Source organism: Vulpes lagopus, chromosome 7, assembly GCF_018345385.1.
Source record: "Vulpes lagopus strain Blue_001 chromosome 7, ASM1834538v1, whole genome shotgun sequence".
Classification (NCBI taxonomy): Eukaryota; Metazoa; Chordata; class Mammalia; order Carnivora; family Canidae; genus Vulpes; species Vulpes lagopus.
In genome coordinates, this window is record NC_054830.1 from 13,263,803 (window position 1) to 13,282,861 (window position 19,059).

Consider the following 19,059-nt stretch of genomic DNA (forward strand, 5'->3'; position numbering starts at 1 on the left):
GGCTGCCCCAGGCAGAGGGAACCGCGTGTGCCAGGGCCTGGAGGTGGAACCAGGCGCCGGCTTACCAGGCTCTCTGCACGTGCAGGAATTTGACCCTGAGGAGTTTTATCACCTGCTGGAGGCTGCTGAGGGCCAGGCCCGAGAGGGCCAGGGCATCAAGACGGACCTGCCACAGTACATCATTGGGCAGCTGGGTCTGGCTAAGGACCCCCTCGAGGGTGAGCTGACAAGGGAATCGGGTGAAAAGAGAAAACCAAGGTCTGTCAGGGCACACCTGTGATTCAACTCAGGCCCAGGGACTGACCTCACGGTGCTGTACTGTCCTTTGTCTCTGTGGCCCTGCCCTCAGACACTTGTAGGGCCCACTGTGGGAAAGTGCCTAGGGTTCCTGGGTCTGACAGCTCCACATCAGACCCTCTGGCTTGCCAGGGTCCAGGAGCCTCATTGTCTTCCGGTGCCGAGTTAAGGTGGGCCAGGGGGTGAGGGAGCCACCATTAGCGAAGGCATTCACATCATCCTACAAACTTACAAAGTGCTTTCCCGATTTCATCTGATGGTGGCCCAGGAGGTGGACTCAGAATCAGACAGGGCAATCCATGGGCTTGACCAAGCTGATCCAGAACTGCCCCCAGAAAGCTGAGGCAGGAAAACTGTGACGTGGTACCGGGGGGCATTGAACTTGGACCTGATGTGGTCATGGGAGGCTCTGGGAAAAGGTGATGTGTAAGCTGAGTCCTGGTGGTTGGAGAGGCGAGCAGGTACAGATCTGGACAAGAGAGGGGGTGAACCAGGAGGGGGAAGGGTGAAAGCAAAGGCCCTGAGGTGGAGCTGTGCCTGGTACGTGGGCAGAAGAGCGGGGAGGAGGGTGTGGCTAGAGTGAAGGAAGCAGGGTAGCTGGGAGGAGGTGACAGGGTTGACAGGGCTTTGCCACCAGTGGCCACTGTCCTTCTAACATCATTGCCATGTGATAATGGGCTTCCATTGTCCCCATTTGAAGCTGGAAAGACTGAAGCTCTGGGCAGATGAGGTTGAGCAGGGATTCAGACCTCGGAGGGGAGCCCAAGGCCAGACTGCTCGTAGACTTGCTGTGTGGCCACGGCTGCTCGGCCGTCCGAGGGAGATACTGCAGGTAGCGCTGTGGGTGGCTCCAGTGTCAGAGGAGGCAGAAAGTGGCCAGGCTGTTGGAGGCTGAGACCATGGGGCAGATCATGTACCCAGTGCCCCCAGGGGGGAATCCATTGAGTAAAAGGGGCTGTATTCAAACCCAGGCCTCCCTTACCCATGAGACTCCACTGTCCCATCCCAGGCCTGCCCTGCAACCATGAGACACTGTCTTCATTGCCATCATCACAGCTCATGTTCACCAACCACTCAGTTGGGGCCACTCCTCTGCCAAGCCCTAGGGCCAGAAAATAGGAGTGGGGGCTCCCTGGGCCACACCCTAAGCCAAGGAGGATATTAAGAGCCAAGACCCAGAGGGCCCATGTCACAACCTGTGTTAACAGGCCCAAGGCTTGGAGCCAGGATGATGGCTGTGCCGTTCTGAGGCTGGGCTTCCCACTGGTCCTTCTAGAAGTCTTCTCCGTCATTGCTGAGTCTGGCCTCCTGGGTTTGGCCAAGACTTGGACCTAGTAGGGGCTCAGTGGTGGCATCATGGGAGCTGGTCTGGGAGGCACCATGTCCCCAGCCCGGAATGAGCCCTGGAAGCCGTGGGAACTCTCTAGGGGATGGAGGGGCAGGGCATGGAGGCCCCATTTGAGGCTCCTCCCTTGTCTTACAGAGATGGTGCCTCTGAGTCAGCTGGAAGAGGGAGGACAGCCCCCAGCACCTGAGTCCCCAGAGGTAAGTCACAGAGCTTTGGCACTCCTGCCTGTCTTGTTCTTTTCAGGGTAGACCAGGCAAGTGTGGGAGAGGCTGGGTTTGTCAAGGTTTTGCATGTAGTAGGTGCTTAATAAATGCTTGTGACTTTAGGGAGAAGGTAGAGGCAAGTGAGACTACCCTGTCATGGCAGTTGGGCAGGACCGGGCTGGAGGAGGCACTGGAAAGGGAAGTTTGGGAGGATGTATAAGACTTTTCTGGAAGGAGGACGTGGCTTGAGCCAAAGCTCAGAAACTCAGAAGCTGAGCTAGAGAAGTTTGGAAGGAGGGAGTAGCATCAGATGCCAGGCCCAGTGGTTAGGACTTGAGGCCAGGGAGAGCCTGGCCTGCTCTGAGGTGGGGCAGGACCTGACCCCTTCCCACCCCCCAGAACCGTGCCCTCGTCGGCCCATCACGGAGGAAGCCATGTGAGAATGACTTCGAGACCATCAAACTCATTAGCAACGGGGCTTACGGGTAAGTCCTCAGGTCTCCCATAGACCCATTTCTCAGATGCCCATGGGGGTGACTGAGGTCCAGGTGGCCCCTGAGTGTGGAGATGGGGAAACTGGGGCTTGAAGAAGGAAGTAGAGATGCGGTACAGCCAGGCCAGAGCCTCAGATAGGCTCATCCATGGTCTAAGCTGGTACCTGCCCCAGGCAGAGGGAGTTCTAGGTATTTCAGGACCATGCAAGGAAAAAGGTGGCCACACAGTGGCAGTAGCGTGCAGTGAGCATTATTTTAGTGCCACTTTGAGAGATTCAGGTGGAGATGGGGTGAGAAGGGGAGTCCTTCACAGGACAAGGCTGTCCTGAGGGGGACTGGGAGAGGGGGCTCACGTGTCTGCGTGATGTTCTTCAGCAGCGTGGCCAGGAGTCTGGGTCAGACGCTCCAGCAGGCAGTAGTGGCTTGGGGTCCTTATAACCCAGGGTTTACCTTCTCGATGGCTAGTAAATTCGAGGCAGTTTTACTAGATATGCAAACCTGCCAAGTTCTCAACGGTAAAAATCTGCTCATTTTGGCTCTGTGTAAAGCAGTTTGAGCCAGGTGCCAGGGGGTTTTTGAGCTAAAAGGTCTCAGTCCGCCATAAAGAAATAACCTGAGGGCCATCTTTGGCTTTTTGGTTTTTTTTTTTTTTTTTTTAAAGGTTTTATTTATTTATTCATGATAGACATAGAGAGAGAGAGAGGCAGAGACACAGGCAGAGGGAGAAGCAGGCTCCATGCAGGGAGCCTGACGTGGGACTTGATCCCGGGACTCCCAGATGTGCCCTGGGCCAAAGGCAGGCGCCAAACCACTGAGCCACCCAGGGATCCCCGATCTTTGGCTTTATGTGACACCAGGGAGGGCAGCTTAGACCCGTAGGGTGGCTGCTTTCGGAGAGGGGCTAGGTAAGGAAGAAGGGTATCCTGGATGCAGGGTACAGCACAGATAAAGGCCTGGGAGGTTGGGTTCTAGGCCCAGATCAGTTCCCATTGCCCACTGGGGCCTCAGTCTCAGGCCTTGGCGCACCCCCAGGGCTGTCTACCTGGTACGGCACCGAGATACACGGCAGCGCTTTGCCATCAAGAAGATCAACAAGCAGAACCTGATTCTGCGCAACCAGATCCAGCAGGTCTTTGTGGAGCGTGACATCCTCACCTTTGCTGAGAACCCGTTTGTGGTCAGCATGTTCTGCTCCTTCGAGACCCGGCGCCACTTGTGTATGGTCATGGAGTATGTGGAAGGTGAGGTCACCAGGGCTTGTATGCCTCCAGTGATGGGGAGCTCACGATCTACCTGAAAGAGAGTCTGTGCTTTGACCAAGCTGGGGTCTGCTTTGTCCTCCATGGGGTCCCAGCCTGCCTTGGGGGACCCTTGGTTTGTGGAGGGGGGCATCCTGAGGGGTCGGGGCTGAGGGAGCTCAAAGAGGAGTGTGAGGGTAGGACCCTGGGGTATAGAATAAGGATGAACATCTTAGGCAGGGGGACCGGTGAGCAGAGGCCTGAAGGCCAGAAGTAAGACCAGGGAAGGGAGGGAGATGTGGCACCGAAGGGCCAGGATGGTTGAGGGCAGGAGGAGTTGTGGGGTCAAGTTTGCAGTTTCAGAATGAGCAGGGCCTACAGGTGAGTGCAGGCGCGTGCATTGATCAAGGTGCTTCTGGGCAAGGAGAGAGAATGAGCATTTAGGAGACACCAGCTGTATACAGGGTAAGGGATTGTGCTCTCACAGAGCTGCTGTCCTGCCAGGAAGAATCAGGAGTCAGGGTTTGCCCTCTCTCCCACCCTTCTTGGCCCCCCTGGTTCTGTACAGACCAGGGACGTTTTGGAGGAGGTTGGAGGGGTAGGGGCAAGGCTATAGAACCCAGGGCCTCTGTGAATGCATCTGTGCCCCCCACAGGCGGTGACTGTGCCACGCTCCTAAAGAACATGGGCCCGCTGCCCGTGGACATGGCTCGCATGTACTTCGCTGAGACGGTGCTGGCACTCGAATACTTGCACAACTATGGCATCGTGCACCGGGATCTCAAGCCTGACAAGTGAGCAGCCTGGGGCCTGGGTGGGGGGCGGGGGGTGCAGAGAGGCTAGGGGTGTGGAGCCAGGGCTTCAGAGCTCCTCCTGTCTGGATTTGGCACCTGGGGCCCCTGGTGACAGGAAGACACAGAACAATGGTAGTGTTGGGCACCTGGTGTGTACAGAGGAGAGCAGGCACTTAATAGGCACTTGCTGTATGCAAGGGAAGGATAGCACATGTATGGAGCTGCTGCTAGGCAAAGAAAGGATGTGCACTTTAGGATGCCCAAAATATACAGGGGAAGTGATTGCTCACAGAGCTACTGCCACATGGGGAGAGAATGTGCACTTAGGAGGCACCATGTATATACAAGGAACTGGGATAGGCCCTTTGCAAGACCTAACATATGAATGAAGAAAGGGACTGTGCATGTCTTGAGCACTTGTTGTATGTTCGTGCAGGGAAGAAAGGAAGAGAACATGTTTATTGAGAGCCTCAAGATGTTTATTTTACTCTAGCACCTAAGAAGCACCTGCTGCATGCCAGGTTCCCTATGGGTAACTATAAGACACGTGTGTGAATGATCCTTCATGCTATGTAACTCCTGCATAATTTGCAAGGCACTTTTGTCTGCATTAATGGAGCAACTGCTGTTTATAGAGCAAGAGGCTGCTCTTCTATCAGGTGCCCTGTGGATACCAGGCAAGAACCTGGAATTTCTCAGGTTCTTGCCTTGTGGGGGTGTGAACATAAACGTCAGGAGCCAGCATGTTTTCAATCATCTGGCAGTTTGTGAGTGGCTTCGAAAACAAAGCAAATGTTTATTTGGCAGCTGCTGTATACCTGGGCGTGTGTTCATTTTCAGAAACCCAGATGGCAGTGTGACTAACTCCTCACACACTGGTGACCCTTTCTGATTTTTATAAGCACATTTAAAAAAAATCTGGTGCGGGGGCACCTGGGTGGTTCAGTGGTTGAGCAAGCCTTTGGCTTGGTCCTGATCCCAGGGTCCTGGGATAGAGTCCCACATCGGGCTCCCCACAGGGAGCCTGCTTCCCCCTCTACTTATGTCTCTGTCTCTCTCTGTGTCTAATAAAGTAAAATCTTTATAAATAAATAAGTAAATAATCTGGTGCATATTTTTGGGCACCAGCTTCATAAGAGGTGGTTAGAGGAACAGTTAGTAGGCGATGGCTGTGTGCCAGGCCCAGAACACTCCAACTGCCTTTTTCATAAAGTTTTTGTTCTGAGGACAGCATTGAGTACCTACTGTCCATTTCTCAGATGAAGATACTTGCTCTGTGGAGGTCGGAACAGAAGTGTTAAGAGCCCTGCCTGTTTCCAGGGCATCTTGTAGTTTGCCAGTAGCTCAGAAGATAAACTGTGTATTTGGCACCTGCTGTATAGCTGGGCCTTGCTGCTCAATACTCTAAGGATGCTCTGTGCCCATCAGACCTCAGTGGATCATCCTAGAGTGGGGTGGGGTCTTCCAAGTTTCTCAACTCCAAGACAGGACCTGCCCCTTGCCCCTCCCAGGCTCAGGACCCTCATCTCCAAAAAGGAGAGCGCCCTGCCCCTGAGGGCTCAGCGAGGTAAGCACACATGACAGGTGCTTAAGAAAATAAGAAAAAAAAAAATTTTTTTTCACTCTTTGGAAAATTTCAAATACACCCCAAGTGTATTCATTTGCTAGGGCCATAAGAGCAAAGTAGCACAGAGAAGGGAGCTAAAGCAACAGAAAAGTATTCTCACAGTTCTGGAGGCCAGAAGTCCAAGATGAGAGTATCAGCAGGGCTCCCTCTGAAAGCACCAGGGAAGGGATCTCTTCCAGGTCTCTCCCTCAGCTTCTGGTGATTTCTTGGCTTGTGACAGCATCACTCTGGTCTTCACATGGTGTCTGCCCTCTGCATGTCTGTGTCCACATGTCCCATTCTTTTTTTTAAGGTTTTATTTATTTATTCATGAGAGGCACAGAGAAAGAGAGGCAGAGACACAGGCAGAGGAAGAAGCAGGCTCCATGCAGAAACCCAATGTGGGCCTCGATCCCGGGACTCCGGGATCATGCCCTGAGCTGAAGGCAGATGCTCAACCACTAAGCCACCCAGGTGTCCCTACATATCCCCTTCTTAGAAGGACATGAGTCATAGCAGATTAGGGGCCACTGTAATCTAGGATGTCCTCGTCTTAACTGATTACATGACCATCCTGTCTCCAAATAAGGTCATATTTGTACTTACTGGGGGTTAGGACTTCAACATGTAAATTTGGGGGTACACAGTACAACCCAGAACAGAAGGCCCCAGCGCTCCACCCAACCCCTCCATTCCCCACATCTATCCTGATTCCAACACTTGGCCGGTCTTGCTTATTCCCCACTTCCAGATCCCCTCTTCTCCCCCATGCTGGATAATTTGAAGCATATCCCAGGCATCATATCATTTCATTTATAAGAAGGAAAAAATTGGTCTTAAATAGCTCATATAGTCACTGTCCAAGAAATGAGTGTTTTTTAGACAGGCATATGCCCATAAGAACTCCAGAAATGTTGGTTGTCTTAACACTGGATGGCCCCAGGCCTGCTGTAAGCCCTTGGTTTTCACTGTACCTGCCAGGTACACCAAAATGGTTTTCCCCAGCTGCCATACATAGTAGCTGCTCAAGAAATATCCCTTATTTTTAAAAATAGTGGCTGCACACAGTAGGTAAACAGAGTTGTTTCTTTATACAGTCGAGGTATGCAGGATGTGCCAGATAAATGGTTTATGAAACATCTTGGATATAGACAGTGAGTTCTCTAGGAATTAAGCAGCAGGTGTACCAGGAGGTGCACGAAAATGTGACTTTATAAAGATGATGCGTGTGATTCTATCACCTAGCCAAACGTTTATATACTTAAGCTGATGGGAAAACTTGAACAGCAGGGTACATGGTAGGTGTACAGGTTTTTGAAAGTGGGTCTTCTCATGAGGTGCACAGAAATATTTGTGTGTAGCAGTTGCTCGAGGTATGTTCGTTTTCCAGCAAGGAATGAAATACTAAGCGTTTGCAAAGCGATTAGTTTGTTAAAAAAAAAAAAAAAAAGAAAGGACACACGTACAAAAATATATAATAGATCCCCCCAGTAGGTGCTCAGATGTTTTAACGCATAGTGGGGAGATGGTGTGATTCTCAGGAAAATTTATATTTGAGCAGTGGAGCATACAGTAGGTGCTCAGTAGCAATAGCAGACGCATCCAGTAGATGCACCAAGATGTTTGCCAAATTTGAAAGACCTACTGGATCTTGTGATAATGTGCCCGTGTTGGGGAAGTGCTTTCAGATCCCCTTTTGGGAGTTAAGCTGCCCTGGCTGGACCCCAGCCCGCCTGGGATAGCACCAAGTTCTGGGGTGGCATGAGTGACCCCCCAGCTCTGAGTGCACCCCCCATCCCCCACAGCCTGCTCATCACCTCACTTGGCCACATCAAGCTGACCGACTTCGGCCTGTCCAAGATTGGGCTCATGAGCATGGCCACCAACCTCTATGAGGGCCACATCGAGAAGGACACCCGGGAGTTCGTGGACAAGCAGGTGTGTGGGTGGGCAGGTGGCCCTGGGTGCGGGACCTCCTCCCTCTGTCTAGATCCTGACCCTCAGGACACGGGGAGACTTTGCAGCACAGAGGAGAAAATGCACTGCCCCGCTCCCCACCGTAATTCTCCACCCCTGCTCCCAGCCTGGCGGTGGCCTCTCAAGTCAGAAGCCATCCTCCTTTTCCTGTTCTGCCCAATCCAGGTGTGCGGGACGCCTGAGTACATCGCACCCGAGGTCATCTTCCGCCAGGGCTATGGGAAGCCAGTGGACTGGTGGGCCATGGGTGTTGTCCTCTATGAATTCCTGGTGGGCTGTGTGCCTTTCTTTGGAGATACCCCAGAGGAACTCTTTGGCCAGGTGGTCAGTGGTGCGTTTCCCCCACCATGGAGTCTAGGCCCCCCTGGGGCTCTGGTTGGCAGTTTTCCCCACCTGTGCCAGGGAAGGGAGCAGCTCTGTGTGTGGGTTGGGCACCTACAGTGTGCCTAGCCCCGACCGAGTGCTGGGGACACAGCCAAGGGCGAGACAGACAGTGAGGGAGATACATAAGCAAATTACGGAACATCAGAGACAAAAAAAGGCAAGGCAGGGAGAAGCGGGAAGAGGGGAGGGGATGGAGGTTCCAGATGTGGTGGGGGCCTCATTAAATTGGGGGGGGGTCATGGAGGCCTCGCAGAGGAGTCTCCTTTCAGGAGCAAGAGGGAGCCACAGAAGTGGAAGACTGGGTAGGGGCCTGGTAGAGGGGTACAGCCAGAGCAGAGGCTGTGGGGTGGGACTGAGCGTGGTGTGTTGAAGGAATGGAGGAGGCCGATGGCTTGGTGTGCAGTGAGTGAGGGGAGGTGGTCAGAGGGGCTGCGAAGGGCTATCCTTGCCCTCTCACTCCCTCCTATTTTATTTTACTTTAGCGCTTACTTTATTATCCTTTATTTAGTTTATTTAATTTTTTTCCCCTCTCCTCATTTTAGATGAGATCATGTGGCCAGAAGGGGACGAGGCCCTGCCAGCTGATGCCCAGGACCTCATCACCAGGCTGCTTCGACAGAGCCCTCTGGACCGTCTGGGCACTGGTGTGTGAACATGGGGAGTAGGGTAGGTGGGTGGGAGGGGGGCTGGGGTAAACAAGCGCTCTACTTGAGAGGCTACATGATCTTGGGGACTTGGGGCTAGGGTTTTGAAGGATCCATAGAATTTCACCAGTACCTAGCATAAGACCTTGAAGAAATAACAGGTAGCTGGGGCTGATGCAGACAAGGGGCACTGAAGCTGAATATGGGAGCCTGCTAGGTCACCATGACCTGTGTCCTAAGGTCCTCAAAGGCCCAGCCCTGTGGATCCCATTGTTCAGAATTCCCTAGCCACCTAATTAATGGCTAAGGGATTATTTGAGATTCACGCAGCCACTAAGGTCATGTTCATGAGGAAACTCAGCTGCTGGAGAGGACCATGGCAGGTGAGGCTGGGAAATAGGATGCCTTCACACCTGTCAGCTCCACTGCATGGAGTAGAAATGCATGAAAAAGGCCCAGGAAGGAAGCCCTCCTAGGGCTTTGGGGTTTCTCTGGGTGGTGGGATCTCAGAATCCACTGGAGGAAAGATCAGGGCCTGGGTTCCAGCCCCAGCTCTGTCCCTGTCTCAGACTCTGAGACAGCAGCTGCTCCCTTCGTCGACTCTATGGTTATGTGTTGGCCAAGTTCTGGCTCATAATTGGCCCAGGGGGCGATGGGGACAGGGACACGCAGGGCTGAGCCGGGCATGTCTGTAGGTGGCACCCACGAGGTAAAGCAGCACCCCTTCTTCTGGACACTGGACTGGGCCGGACTTCTGCGACACAAAGCTGAGTTTGTGCCACAGCTCGAAGCCGAGGATGACACCAGCTACTTTGACAGTAAGTGGGGACTGAGGAGGCGGGCTCTGCTGTCCCACAATTGCCTGAGACGGGGGGTGGGGGGTGGGGGGGTGGGTGACTGCCAGGGTCCCCACCCAAGCACCTCGCCCTGAGCTGGAGCTTCTGACTTCCTGCACTCTCTGAGAAATGAGAGCATGTCTGCTGGCAGCTGTGCCCCTGGCTGGTTTCCTGTGCATCTGGGTTCGGGAGGCCACGCATCCTCCTAGGTTGTGGGAAGGGAAACTGAGGCACTGCGTGTGGCATCCCTAGCAGTTTCAGCCTCTGGAGAGTCCAGCCCTGATGAGGCACAGAGCTCTGTCTATCACCCAGGAGGGTGGGGTGCTTTGCTGTGCTTGGTGGAGGGAGCCCCTCCGATACTGTGGGGGGGGCTCAGACAGATCTTCCTCTGCCCGCTTGGGGCTCCAGCAAAACAGATGAAACGCCCTTGGTTTCCAGCACCTCCTTCACAACTTGCTGTGTGACCTCGGGCACGTCAGCAGTCCTCTCTGAGCGTCTGTTTCCTCTTCTGAAAAATGGGGAGCATCCTGTTGAGATGCACAGTATTACCTAATTCTAGGTGACCCATCAAGGGTGAGGATACTGAGGGCAGACACAAGCATCCCACCCAAGATCCCACACATTGTAGGGACACAGCTGCAGTTTATTGCCAGGTACTCACTCTGCCACTCAAGCCTCCTATGGTCTCTAAATACACCAGACAGGGTCCCACCTCGATGCCTTTGCCCTGACAGTGTCTCCTCTCCTGGGACACCCTCCCCACACCAGCCCACAGCCCTTGCAGCCACCTCTGGGCCTCAGGTGGTCTACATGTGCCTTTCCCTCCTGCAGCACGCTCGGAACGTTACCGCCACCTGGGCTCTGAGGATGAGGAGACCAATGACGAAGAGTCATCCACAGAGATCCCTCAGTTCTCGTCTTGTTCCCACCGGTTCAGCAAGGTGGGCCCAGGGCCCTAGACCCCCTGAGCACTCAGGAAACGTACCTAGCACCTAGGAAATGTTGCAAGATGTTCTGTGCGGGGGGCCTTCTACCTTTTTGTTGTTATTATGGTAAAAATACATATAAGATTTACCATATTAGCCATTTTAAACTGTACAGTTCAGCAGCATTTAATACATTCAGAATGTCAGATGCTCATCACCTCTGTCTAGCTCCAGAACCTTCCTGTCACCCCAAAGGGAGTCCCGGTTCACCTGAGCAGTCACTGCCCTTCCCTACCTCCCCTGGCCCCTGACAACCACCAGTCTGCTTTCTGCCTCTGGATTTGTCTGCTCTGGATATTTCACCTAAGTGGAATTACACATACTTTGGCCTTTCGTGTCTGGCTTCTCAGCACTCAGCACGATGCTTTCAAAAGGCTCATCCACAGTGTAGCCTGTGTCAGAGCCTGGCTCCTTTTTTTTTTTTTTTTAAGACTTTATTTATTTATCCCTGAGAAACACAGAGAAAGGCAGAGACATAGGCAGAGGGAGAAGCAGGCTCCCTGGGAAGAACCCAATGCGGGACTTGATCCCAGACCCCATCATCATGCCCTGAGCCAAAGGCAGATGCTCAATGGCTGAGCCACCCAGGCGTCCCAGAGCCTCGTTCCTTTTTATGGCCGAGGTAATATTATCTTGGTAGCAGGGCCCCTCTGAGCCTTAGTGTCCCCATCTGTACAGTGGGCCAAAGACCCTGCTGTTTTTAGGGATGTGGTGAGTATGGGTTGAAGGAAGTGACTCACAGGGAAGCACCCAGCGAAGCCGGCTCTTCCCCAGGGGTGTGGCTGCCTGCCTCCCTGTCCTTACTGTCATCTCTTGCTGCCAGGTCTACAGCAGCTCCGAGTTCCTGGCCGCCCAGCCAACACCCACCTTCGCTGAACGGAGCTTCAGTGAGGACCGGGAGGAAGGCTGGGAGCGTAGCGGCGAGGGCGAGTGTGGCCGCCGCATGAGCATGGAGATCCGGTAGGTGGACCGGGGAATGTGAGCAGATCCAGCTTCCAAGCCTACTGGGAGATGGAACCACAGGATCTAACACGGGAGAAAGCTTCCCAGTGCCCCAAAGGGTCAGACACATGGGCCAGCGGGTCAGAGCCCTGCCAACGCGGCCCCCTGGCTTTGCGTCCCTAACCACACGGAGCATAGAGCGGCTATGCACCGTCATACTGCTAGGCTTTTGCTCGTACTCTTCCCTCTGCCAGAGTACCCTTTGCTGACAAACTCCTGTTCATTCTTCAAAGACCAGACTCGACAGAAAAATAATCCATGTCTGCTAAAGGATGAGTGTTGGAAGCTAGCTTTTAAAAGACAGATAGGAATTCTCCGGGCAGACCGAGGACCCAGCACACAGAAGGGACCTCAGTCTGCATTTACAAATTACCTCTGTTTCTAAGCTGAGAGTTAAAACATGGCCACTAGGGGTGATTGGGTGTCCCGGGGCGAGGGTACCTGGCGAATGTGACTTTGGCTCTTCCCTGCCACAGACTGAGATCCTGGACATCTTCTGGTTCTTCCTGCCAATCGTCCTCTTCCCAGCCTGAGCGGGGCCCCAGCCCATCCCTCTTGAATACTATTAGCCTGGACACAATGCCCAAGTTTGCCTTCTCGTCAGAGGATGAGGGAGTCAGCCCAGCCTCTTCGGGCCCCAAGAGGCCCATCTTCATTCTGGGCGAGCCTGATCCACCTCCAGCAGCCACCCCAGTGATGCCCAAGCCCTCAAGCCTTTCTGGTAGGTGAGGTCCAAGTGGGAGGGATACTATAGTAAAAGGTTTCCCAGAGGAGGGACTATTTGAGATGGGTTTTGAAGTAGGAGCTCTCCAGAGAGACCATTCACTTGTCTAATAAAGGTTTTAAGATTAGAGAGGCCAGGGCTCCCAAGAGGCCTTGGGCCTCAACTTTACTCCCAGGCTTGGGGTGATAACCCCAGTTCACTGGATCAAGATGGGACTGGAGAGGGAGATGAGGCTGGGGACTTCGAAGAGAGGCGTAGGGGTCTGATGGGTGGGGGAAGGTTTCTTAAGAGGAGGGGACTTGAAGAGTGGAGCTTTCCAGGAAGAGCAGCGCAGGAAGGAAGTAGGGGGAGAGGGAGCTGCCTGAAGAAAGGCCAGGAGGCTGAACGGTGTTCCCAGTGACTGGGGAGGAAGGGGCTTCGCCTCCTGAGTGGTGAGGTTGGCCAGGCTGAACCCCATCCCTGCTGACCCCTAGCTGACACAGCCGCCCTCAGCCATGCACGCCTACGAAGCAACAGCACTGGTGCCCGACACTCAACACCACGGGCCCTGGATGCTGGTCGGGGCCGCCGCCTTGGGGGCCCAAGAGACCCAGCTCCTGAGAAGTCTCGGACCTCCCCCAGCGGGGGCCGCGTGCCCAAGTCAGCGTCAGTGTCCGCCTTGTCACTCATCATCACAGCCGGTACCACGTGTCACCCAGCCTTGTCTTTGCTTGTCTGTCCATGTCTATTTTAACCACCAGGTTGGGGCCTACCATCCGACAGAAGGAGCTAGACCCAGGGAGAGGTGGGGGGACCGTGCTTGGGGCATTGGAGCAGCAGCAGCACAGCCAGAGGGGTCAGCTCAGTGGGAGGGTTGGGGAGAGGTGCCCGCCCAACCTTTGTCCCTGCAAGGGAGTGACCCCCTCCCAACCCTGGTCCTGCAGATGATGGCAGCGGCGGCCCCCTCATGAGCCCTCTGTCCCCACGCTCTCTGTCCTCGAACCCGTCATCCCGAGACTCCTCTCCAAGCCGAGACCCGTCCCCCGTGTGTGGCAGTCTGCGGCCCCCCATTGTCATCCATAGCTCAGGCAAGAAGTACGGCTTCAGCCTGCGGGCAATCCGCGTCTACATGGGTGACAGCGATGTCTACACTGTGCACCACGTTGTCTGGGTGAGCAGGAACAGCAGGACCTGGCTTGAGTCCAGCTTCACCCTGGCAAGGCACTTTCACTTTCTAGTCTTAGGAGTGCAAACTTGCCTGTGAGGTTCTAGAGTCCAAGGCAGGGAACTGGTGGCACTTGGGTCTTTGCAGCCCCTCTTTCTTATGGGGAGGAGGTCGGGTGAGACACACAGGGATGGACAGAGGGGTAGAGACCTCAGTCCGGCATGAAGCTCCCATCCCATACCCACAGGTGCACAGTGGGAGTGTTGTCCCGCCTCCCCCGAGCCCAGAGCCTCTTCCCTCCCTGCCAGTCACTCTCTGAACAGCCCCTAAGGTCAGGGAAACAGCATGGGTGGCAGCTGGTTGCTGGGGTCCCACAGCTGAACCAGATGGCATGGGGTCTCCGGCTGTGGGGTCCCAGACCTCACAGCTCCTCCCACCCTGTCCCCACTGCCAGAGTGTGGAGGAGGGAAGCCCTGCCCAGGAGGCGGGCCTGCGAGCCGGGGACCTCATCACCCACATCAACGGGGAGTCGGTCCTGGGGCTGGTGCACATGGACGTCGTTGAGCTGCTGTTGAAGGTACAGTATCCCCACTGCCTTTCCTGGGGCTCCCAGAACCCCCACACCTCAGGGCCCCCAGATGCCTACCCTCTGGTTTGCTCCTGTGACCCCCTGGCAGCTCCCAATTCTGTGGTTCTCCCCGTGGAACCACACATTTCCACACTTGGTCCCACCTCCAGGCCTTGCATGTCACCTCCCCTATGCCCAGGATATTCCTTCTTCTTTGCCCCCTGGGTGTGCCGACTCTTGGCCCTCCCTCTGGCTCACCCTGACCTTAGGAGGCCGGGGATATTCATAGTATCTTTGTCTTCCTCAGACCAGAGGACCTCGGGGGGCAGAGGCCTGGGGGTTGCGAGGGGGGTGCAGGCCAGGAGGCAGGGCCTTATTTGGACAGCTCCTAGGACCGGTGGGTGGGTGGGCAGCTCATTGCACGGATGGACAGATGGTGGATGTTGTATCTTTGGCCCACTGGGTGATGGGTCATTTGTGGATGGATAGGATCTGGGGCTTTGATGGAGGAGGAGGAGAGAGGTGGGTAGATGGGTGGCTCACTAGATGGGAGGCCCCCAGGTGACTCCTCACCATCTCTCCCATAGAGTGGCAACAAGATCGCCCTGCGGACCACAGCCCTGGAGAACACCTCCATCAAGGTGGGCCCCGCCCGGAAGAATGTGGCCAAGGGCCGCATGGCACGCAGGAGCAAGCGGAGCCGCCGGCGGGAGACCCAGGACCGGTGAGGCAGGGTGGGCCCTCCCTGGAGTGTTGGTGGAGGACCCGTGGCACAGCTCCATGGGCTGCTGGGGGCGTGGGTTCTGAAGCATCAAGTCTCTCACTTGCAGGCGGAAATCACTTTTCAAGAAGATCTCCAAACAGTCCTCTGTGCTGCACACCAGCCGCAGCTTCTCCTCTGGCCTCCACCACTCCCTGTCATCCAGCGAGAGCCTCCCAGGGTCACCCACCCACAGCCTCTCCCCCAGCCCCACCACACCTTGCCGCAGCCCAGCTCCCGATGCCCCAGCAGGTAGGTGTGCTCCCCAGCGCCACCCTGGGGTGACCTGGCCCCATTGAGGGAGGCACCAGGGTTTAAAGGAGGGAATGACATAATAGAGGAAATGAGGTGACCAGAAGGGCCTTCCAGGGCAGCCTGGAGGTGGTCGGAGACAGGTGTGAGAGCAGAGAAGAGGGTTCCCAGCAGAGTGAGCATCATGAACAGAGGCAGCTGGACGGGAGGGTTGTGAAAGCAGGGGAAGGCCGGGGAGGGAGGAAGTTGGGAGATGGGTGAGGCCAAGGAGCTGGGCTTGCATTGGTGGGCAGGTGGGAGCCATGGTGGATGTGTGAGCTGAAGGGGGCATGTTTTAGGGGGGTCTGTTTTAGAAAAATCTTCTGAGGCAGGAAAGGATGGTGACTTGGCCCATTGCTGAGAACCCTCAGTCACAGCCAGCCAGACACAGACACCCTGAGCCCCACTGGGTTAGCATCCAGCTGAAGGGAGGAGCAGGCTGGGGCAACCCAAAGGGGAAGCAGGGAAGGCCTCCCGGAGGCCTGGGCACCCCAGTTGCTATCCCTCTGACTCACCCTGACTTCATGGGGCAGAGCGTATCCGCCATCTTTACTTTCCTCAGACCAGGCATCCTCTACGGCTGAGGCTTGAGGTAGAGAGGTGAGCAGAGGTAGATGTGGGTGTGTATCTTTGGCGCATTAAGGTGATAGGTCTGTAGATGAGAAGTGGGTGGATAGGAACTAGGGCTTTGATGGATGAGTAGGAGTTCACCAGATCTAAGCCAAGGGAACAGCCTGCACACAGAACATGAGGCAAGAAAAGCAGGACTACTGGGTAGCCATGGGGTTTGGCAGGTGCGCTCAGTCTCAGGGCCCCACCTCAAGGCTGGAGACATTGACCCTCATCTGTCACCCACAGACGCTGCATCCCCTCCCAGTGTCTCCCCGAGCTCCAGCAGCCCTGCCTCCCCTGCCGCCGCTGGCCACACCCGGCCTAGCTCCCTGCATGGCCTGGCCGCCAAGCTCGGACCACCCCGCCCCAAGGCCGGCCGCCGCAAGTCTACCAGCAGCATCCCGCCCTCCCCGCTGGCCTGCCCGCCTGTGCCTCTGCCCCCACCCCGCTCACCCTCACCCCTCCCCGGGCACCCACCCGCGCCCACCCGGTCTCCACGGTTGCGCCGGGGCCAGTCAGCTGACAAGCTGGGTTCAGGTGAACGGCTGGATGGGGAGCTGGGGCGCCGCGGCCGTGGGCCAGACTCGGAGCTCGTGGTCATGCGGCGGCTACACCTGTCCGAACGCCGAGACTCCTTCAAGAAGCAGGAGGCGGTGCAGGAGGTGAGCTTCGATGAGCCTCCAGAGGAGGCCGCCGGGCCGCTCACCTCCGTACCACAGATTGCTGTGGAGGGCGCTGAGGCTGTGCTGGGAGCCCTTGGACCTGCCGGGAAGGACTGATCCCTCCCACCTGGCCTCTCCCTGGCCTAGAAGTGGGGCTATTTTTTGTGCAATGTTTTTTTCCATGAAGTGACTTCTGGATGGAGACTGAGCCACCAGACTATGACACCTGGAAGGCAAGAAGCCATCTCGGTCCTTACTGGAAGACGGAGACAGCACCTCCTTTGTGTTCTGGTGCAGATCGGGGGCCGTAGGGGCAGGAATGGGGGACAAGGGTGGCATTGTAAATAGCAGCAAATCCCTGCGACTAATTTATTACTTTTTATAAGCGATAGGTAGACTGAGCTGCCATTGTGAAGGTGGCTGCCGGGGTCCTGCCCCTTGCACTTGGGACCCCATTTGCAGACGCTGCCCCCTGGGCTCAGAAGGAAGCACTTTGGAGAAGTCATGTATGTTCATGTTTTCTAGGTTTTCTGTATTTTTTAGGGTTTTTCTTTTGTGTTACTTGATCCCATCCTGGCCCAAGACCCACCGATTTGAGGGGATACAGGCAAGCTTATGTGTTCGGGCCCAGTTTGGATATGACTTGAAGAGTCTATAAATGATTCCCCTCTACCACAAAACAAAGCAATCTCAAAGACGGACTGGATTCTGAAAGCTACTTCTCACTATCATAGCCTCCATCCCTAGGCCAGTCTTGCTAGTTTGCTTCTAGTCCTGAAGGCTTCAGCCTAGAAGAGGTTGTGGGAACGGAGACTTTGATGGATGCGTAGGAATTTACCAGATCTAGACAGAGGGGTCATCCATTCCATAGGGTGACACTGATGCCCTGGGAGGGAGACTCAGGACTCCCGAGGGTACTGGGAATGAATGTCCACCCTGCACAAGATTTGGTGTTTGATGCCGACCAGGGTGAGCCCTTGACCATGATGTGTCTGAAATGCCCTATGGTGATCCCTCAGTGTGTCACAGCCTTCCTAGAATGAAATTCAAGTGAGAAAACCCACCTAGGGGGCAATGGAGCCCAAGTTTGAATCTTGGCTTCCCTGTGTGGCTCTGGCAAAATGGCTTTCCCACTCTGTGCCTCAGTTTCCTTGTGTTTACAAAACTAATCACAATGACTATTTATTAAGCATCTACTCTATGCCAAATGCTTTTACTCGTGGCTTCTCCCTCAGCCAGCCTTGAGAAGGCTGCAGGTGGTGTCGTCATCCCCATTTTACAGACAAGTAACTGAGGCCTGGTGAGGGGTGGAGACTTGTCCCACACTCACCTAGTAAAGAATCATGCAGCCAGGTCCTATGGTGGGCCTCGTCAACAAGGGAGCTTGAATGGAGAATCTGGGGCCAGATACAGCTAACTCCCGTCTCCAGCTCTCTTTCCCAGGATGCTGTGTGACCCCCTGGGTATCACAGACAGAGCCTCCATTTCCTATTTGGAGGTGCCTGGCAAGATCACTGTGCCCTACATGGTGAGGGCACTTTGCAGGCACTGTAGCCCACTCTGCATCCCTCCCAGAGACCCCCACCCAGCACTGGCTTGTGTTGGAGCTAGACCAAGGCTGTGCATGACTTGCTCCCTCCTTCCATCCTGGAGCTGACCGTGAATAAAAGCCCACACTTAAAAAGAGGAGGTCCAATGTCTGGATTTGTGAGGGGCAAAAGAAAGGGGAAAGGGAAGAGTGTGGTGGGGACAGGGTGAAAATTGGCTTCATTTGAAGGGGTTTTGAAGTCTGCATAGGAGTTCACCAATGAGATTTCCCCCTGATGCCTTCTCAGGTCCCTGGCCTCCTGCTGCCCTCTCCCTGACTACCCATCATTAAGCTCCGCCCTTAAAAGCTCCATCCAGACACTGATCTGGGGCCCTGAGCCGTGTCAATAAAATAAATAAACCATCTTTGTGTCCTTTCTACACAGGTTTTTGCTTGGACTGTGCCCTATCCCCACCCGCCGGCCCCTGCCCCCCAACCCGCACCTGAACCCAGCACAGCTCCAGTGCGGTTACTTCCTGAGCTCTGGGTAGTACCAGGAACCTTTGGCCACGCCCCCCCGCCTCCGAGTGTCTTCGGCTATTTCCGGAAATAATCGTCGCGTCTGGGCCCTGTTGGGCGTGTTCTAGCGCTCGTTAGGCTGCAGCCCGTTCAGCGTTTCCGGACGCTCTAGGTTGCCATGGAAACCGCTTCCAAACCTGGCCTAGTCGGCTTTCCTGAAAAGCTCAGCTTTCTCTGGCGAGCTCCTTTCCCATCCCACCGCCTCCTCTTCCCTAAGCTCGGGGCTGCCTCACCCGCCCTCTGGAATCATCTATTCTTCGGCAATTTCCGGAAGTTGGCGGTCAGTCTCTGGGACTAAACTCCCAGGGCCTCTATCTGGGTCTAGGCATACTCGGTTCTTTCCAAAACTCTCCGCAGTCTGGAGGCTTAGCCTCTGTTCCAT

General features: G+C 55.2%; 1 protein-coding gene across 14 annotated transcripts in view; it reads left to right on the forward strand.

The window, feature by feature from the left end:
- The window catches only part of MAST3 (microtubule associated serine/threonine kinase 3), a 39,268-nt gene extending 20,730 nt beyond the window's left edge, over window positions 1–18,538 (forward strand). For 13 of the 14 annotated variants that reach the window (XM_041761519.1, XM_041761522.1, XM_041761520.1 and 10 more), the window contains 18 exons: window positions 86–218; window positions 1,781–1,842; window positions 2,248–2,333; window positions 3,375–3,583; window positions 4,236–4,374; window positions 7,786–7,918; window positions 8,123–8,288; window positions 8,884–8,985; window positions 9,681–9,803; window positions 10,653–10,762; window positions 11,631–11,767; window positions 12,286–12,530; window positions 13,007–13,213; window positions 13,457–13,683; window positions 14,132–14,254; window positions 14,833–14,969; window positions 15,076–15,257; window positions 16,155–18,538. In XM_041761519.1, the coding sequence (XP_041617453.1) occupies window positions 86–218; window positions 1,781–1,842; window positions 2,248–2,333; window positions 3,375–3,583; window positions 4,236–4,374; window positions 7,786–7,918; window positions 8,123–8,288; window positions 8,884–8,985; window positions 9,681–9,803; window positions 10,653–10,762; window positions 11,631–11,767; window positions 12,286–12,530; window positions 13,007–13,213; window positions 13,457–13,683; window positions 14,132–14,254; window positions 14,833–14,969; window positions 15,076–15,257; window positions 16,155–16,687 (3,054 nt within the window). In that variant the 3' untranslated portion in view covers window positions 16,688–18,538. The remainder of the gene's footprint in view (window positions 1–85; window positions 219–1,780; window positions 1,843–2,247; window positions 2,334–3,374; window positions 3,584–4,235; window positions 4,375–7,785; window positions 7,919–8,122; window positions 8,289–8,883; window positions 8,986–9,680; window positions 9,804–10,652; window positions 10,763–11,630; window positions 11,768–12,285; window positions 12,531–13,006; window positions 13,214–13,456; window positions 13,684–14,131; window positions 14,255–14,832; window positions 14,970–15,075; window positions 15,258–16,154) is intronic. The other variant, XM_041761533.1, reaches the window with a different exon arrangement.
- Window positions 18,539–19,059: the final 521 nt, after the last annotated feature.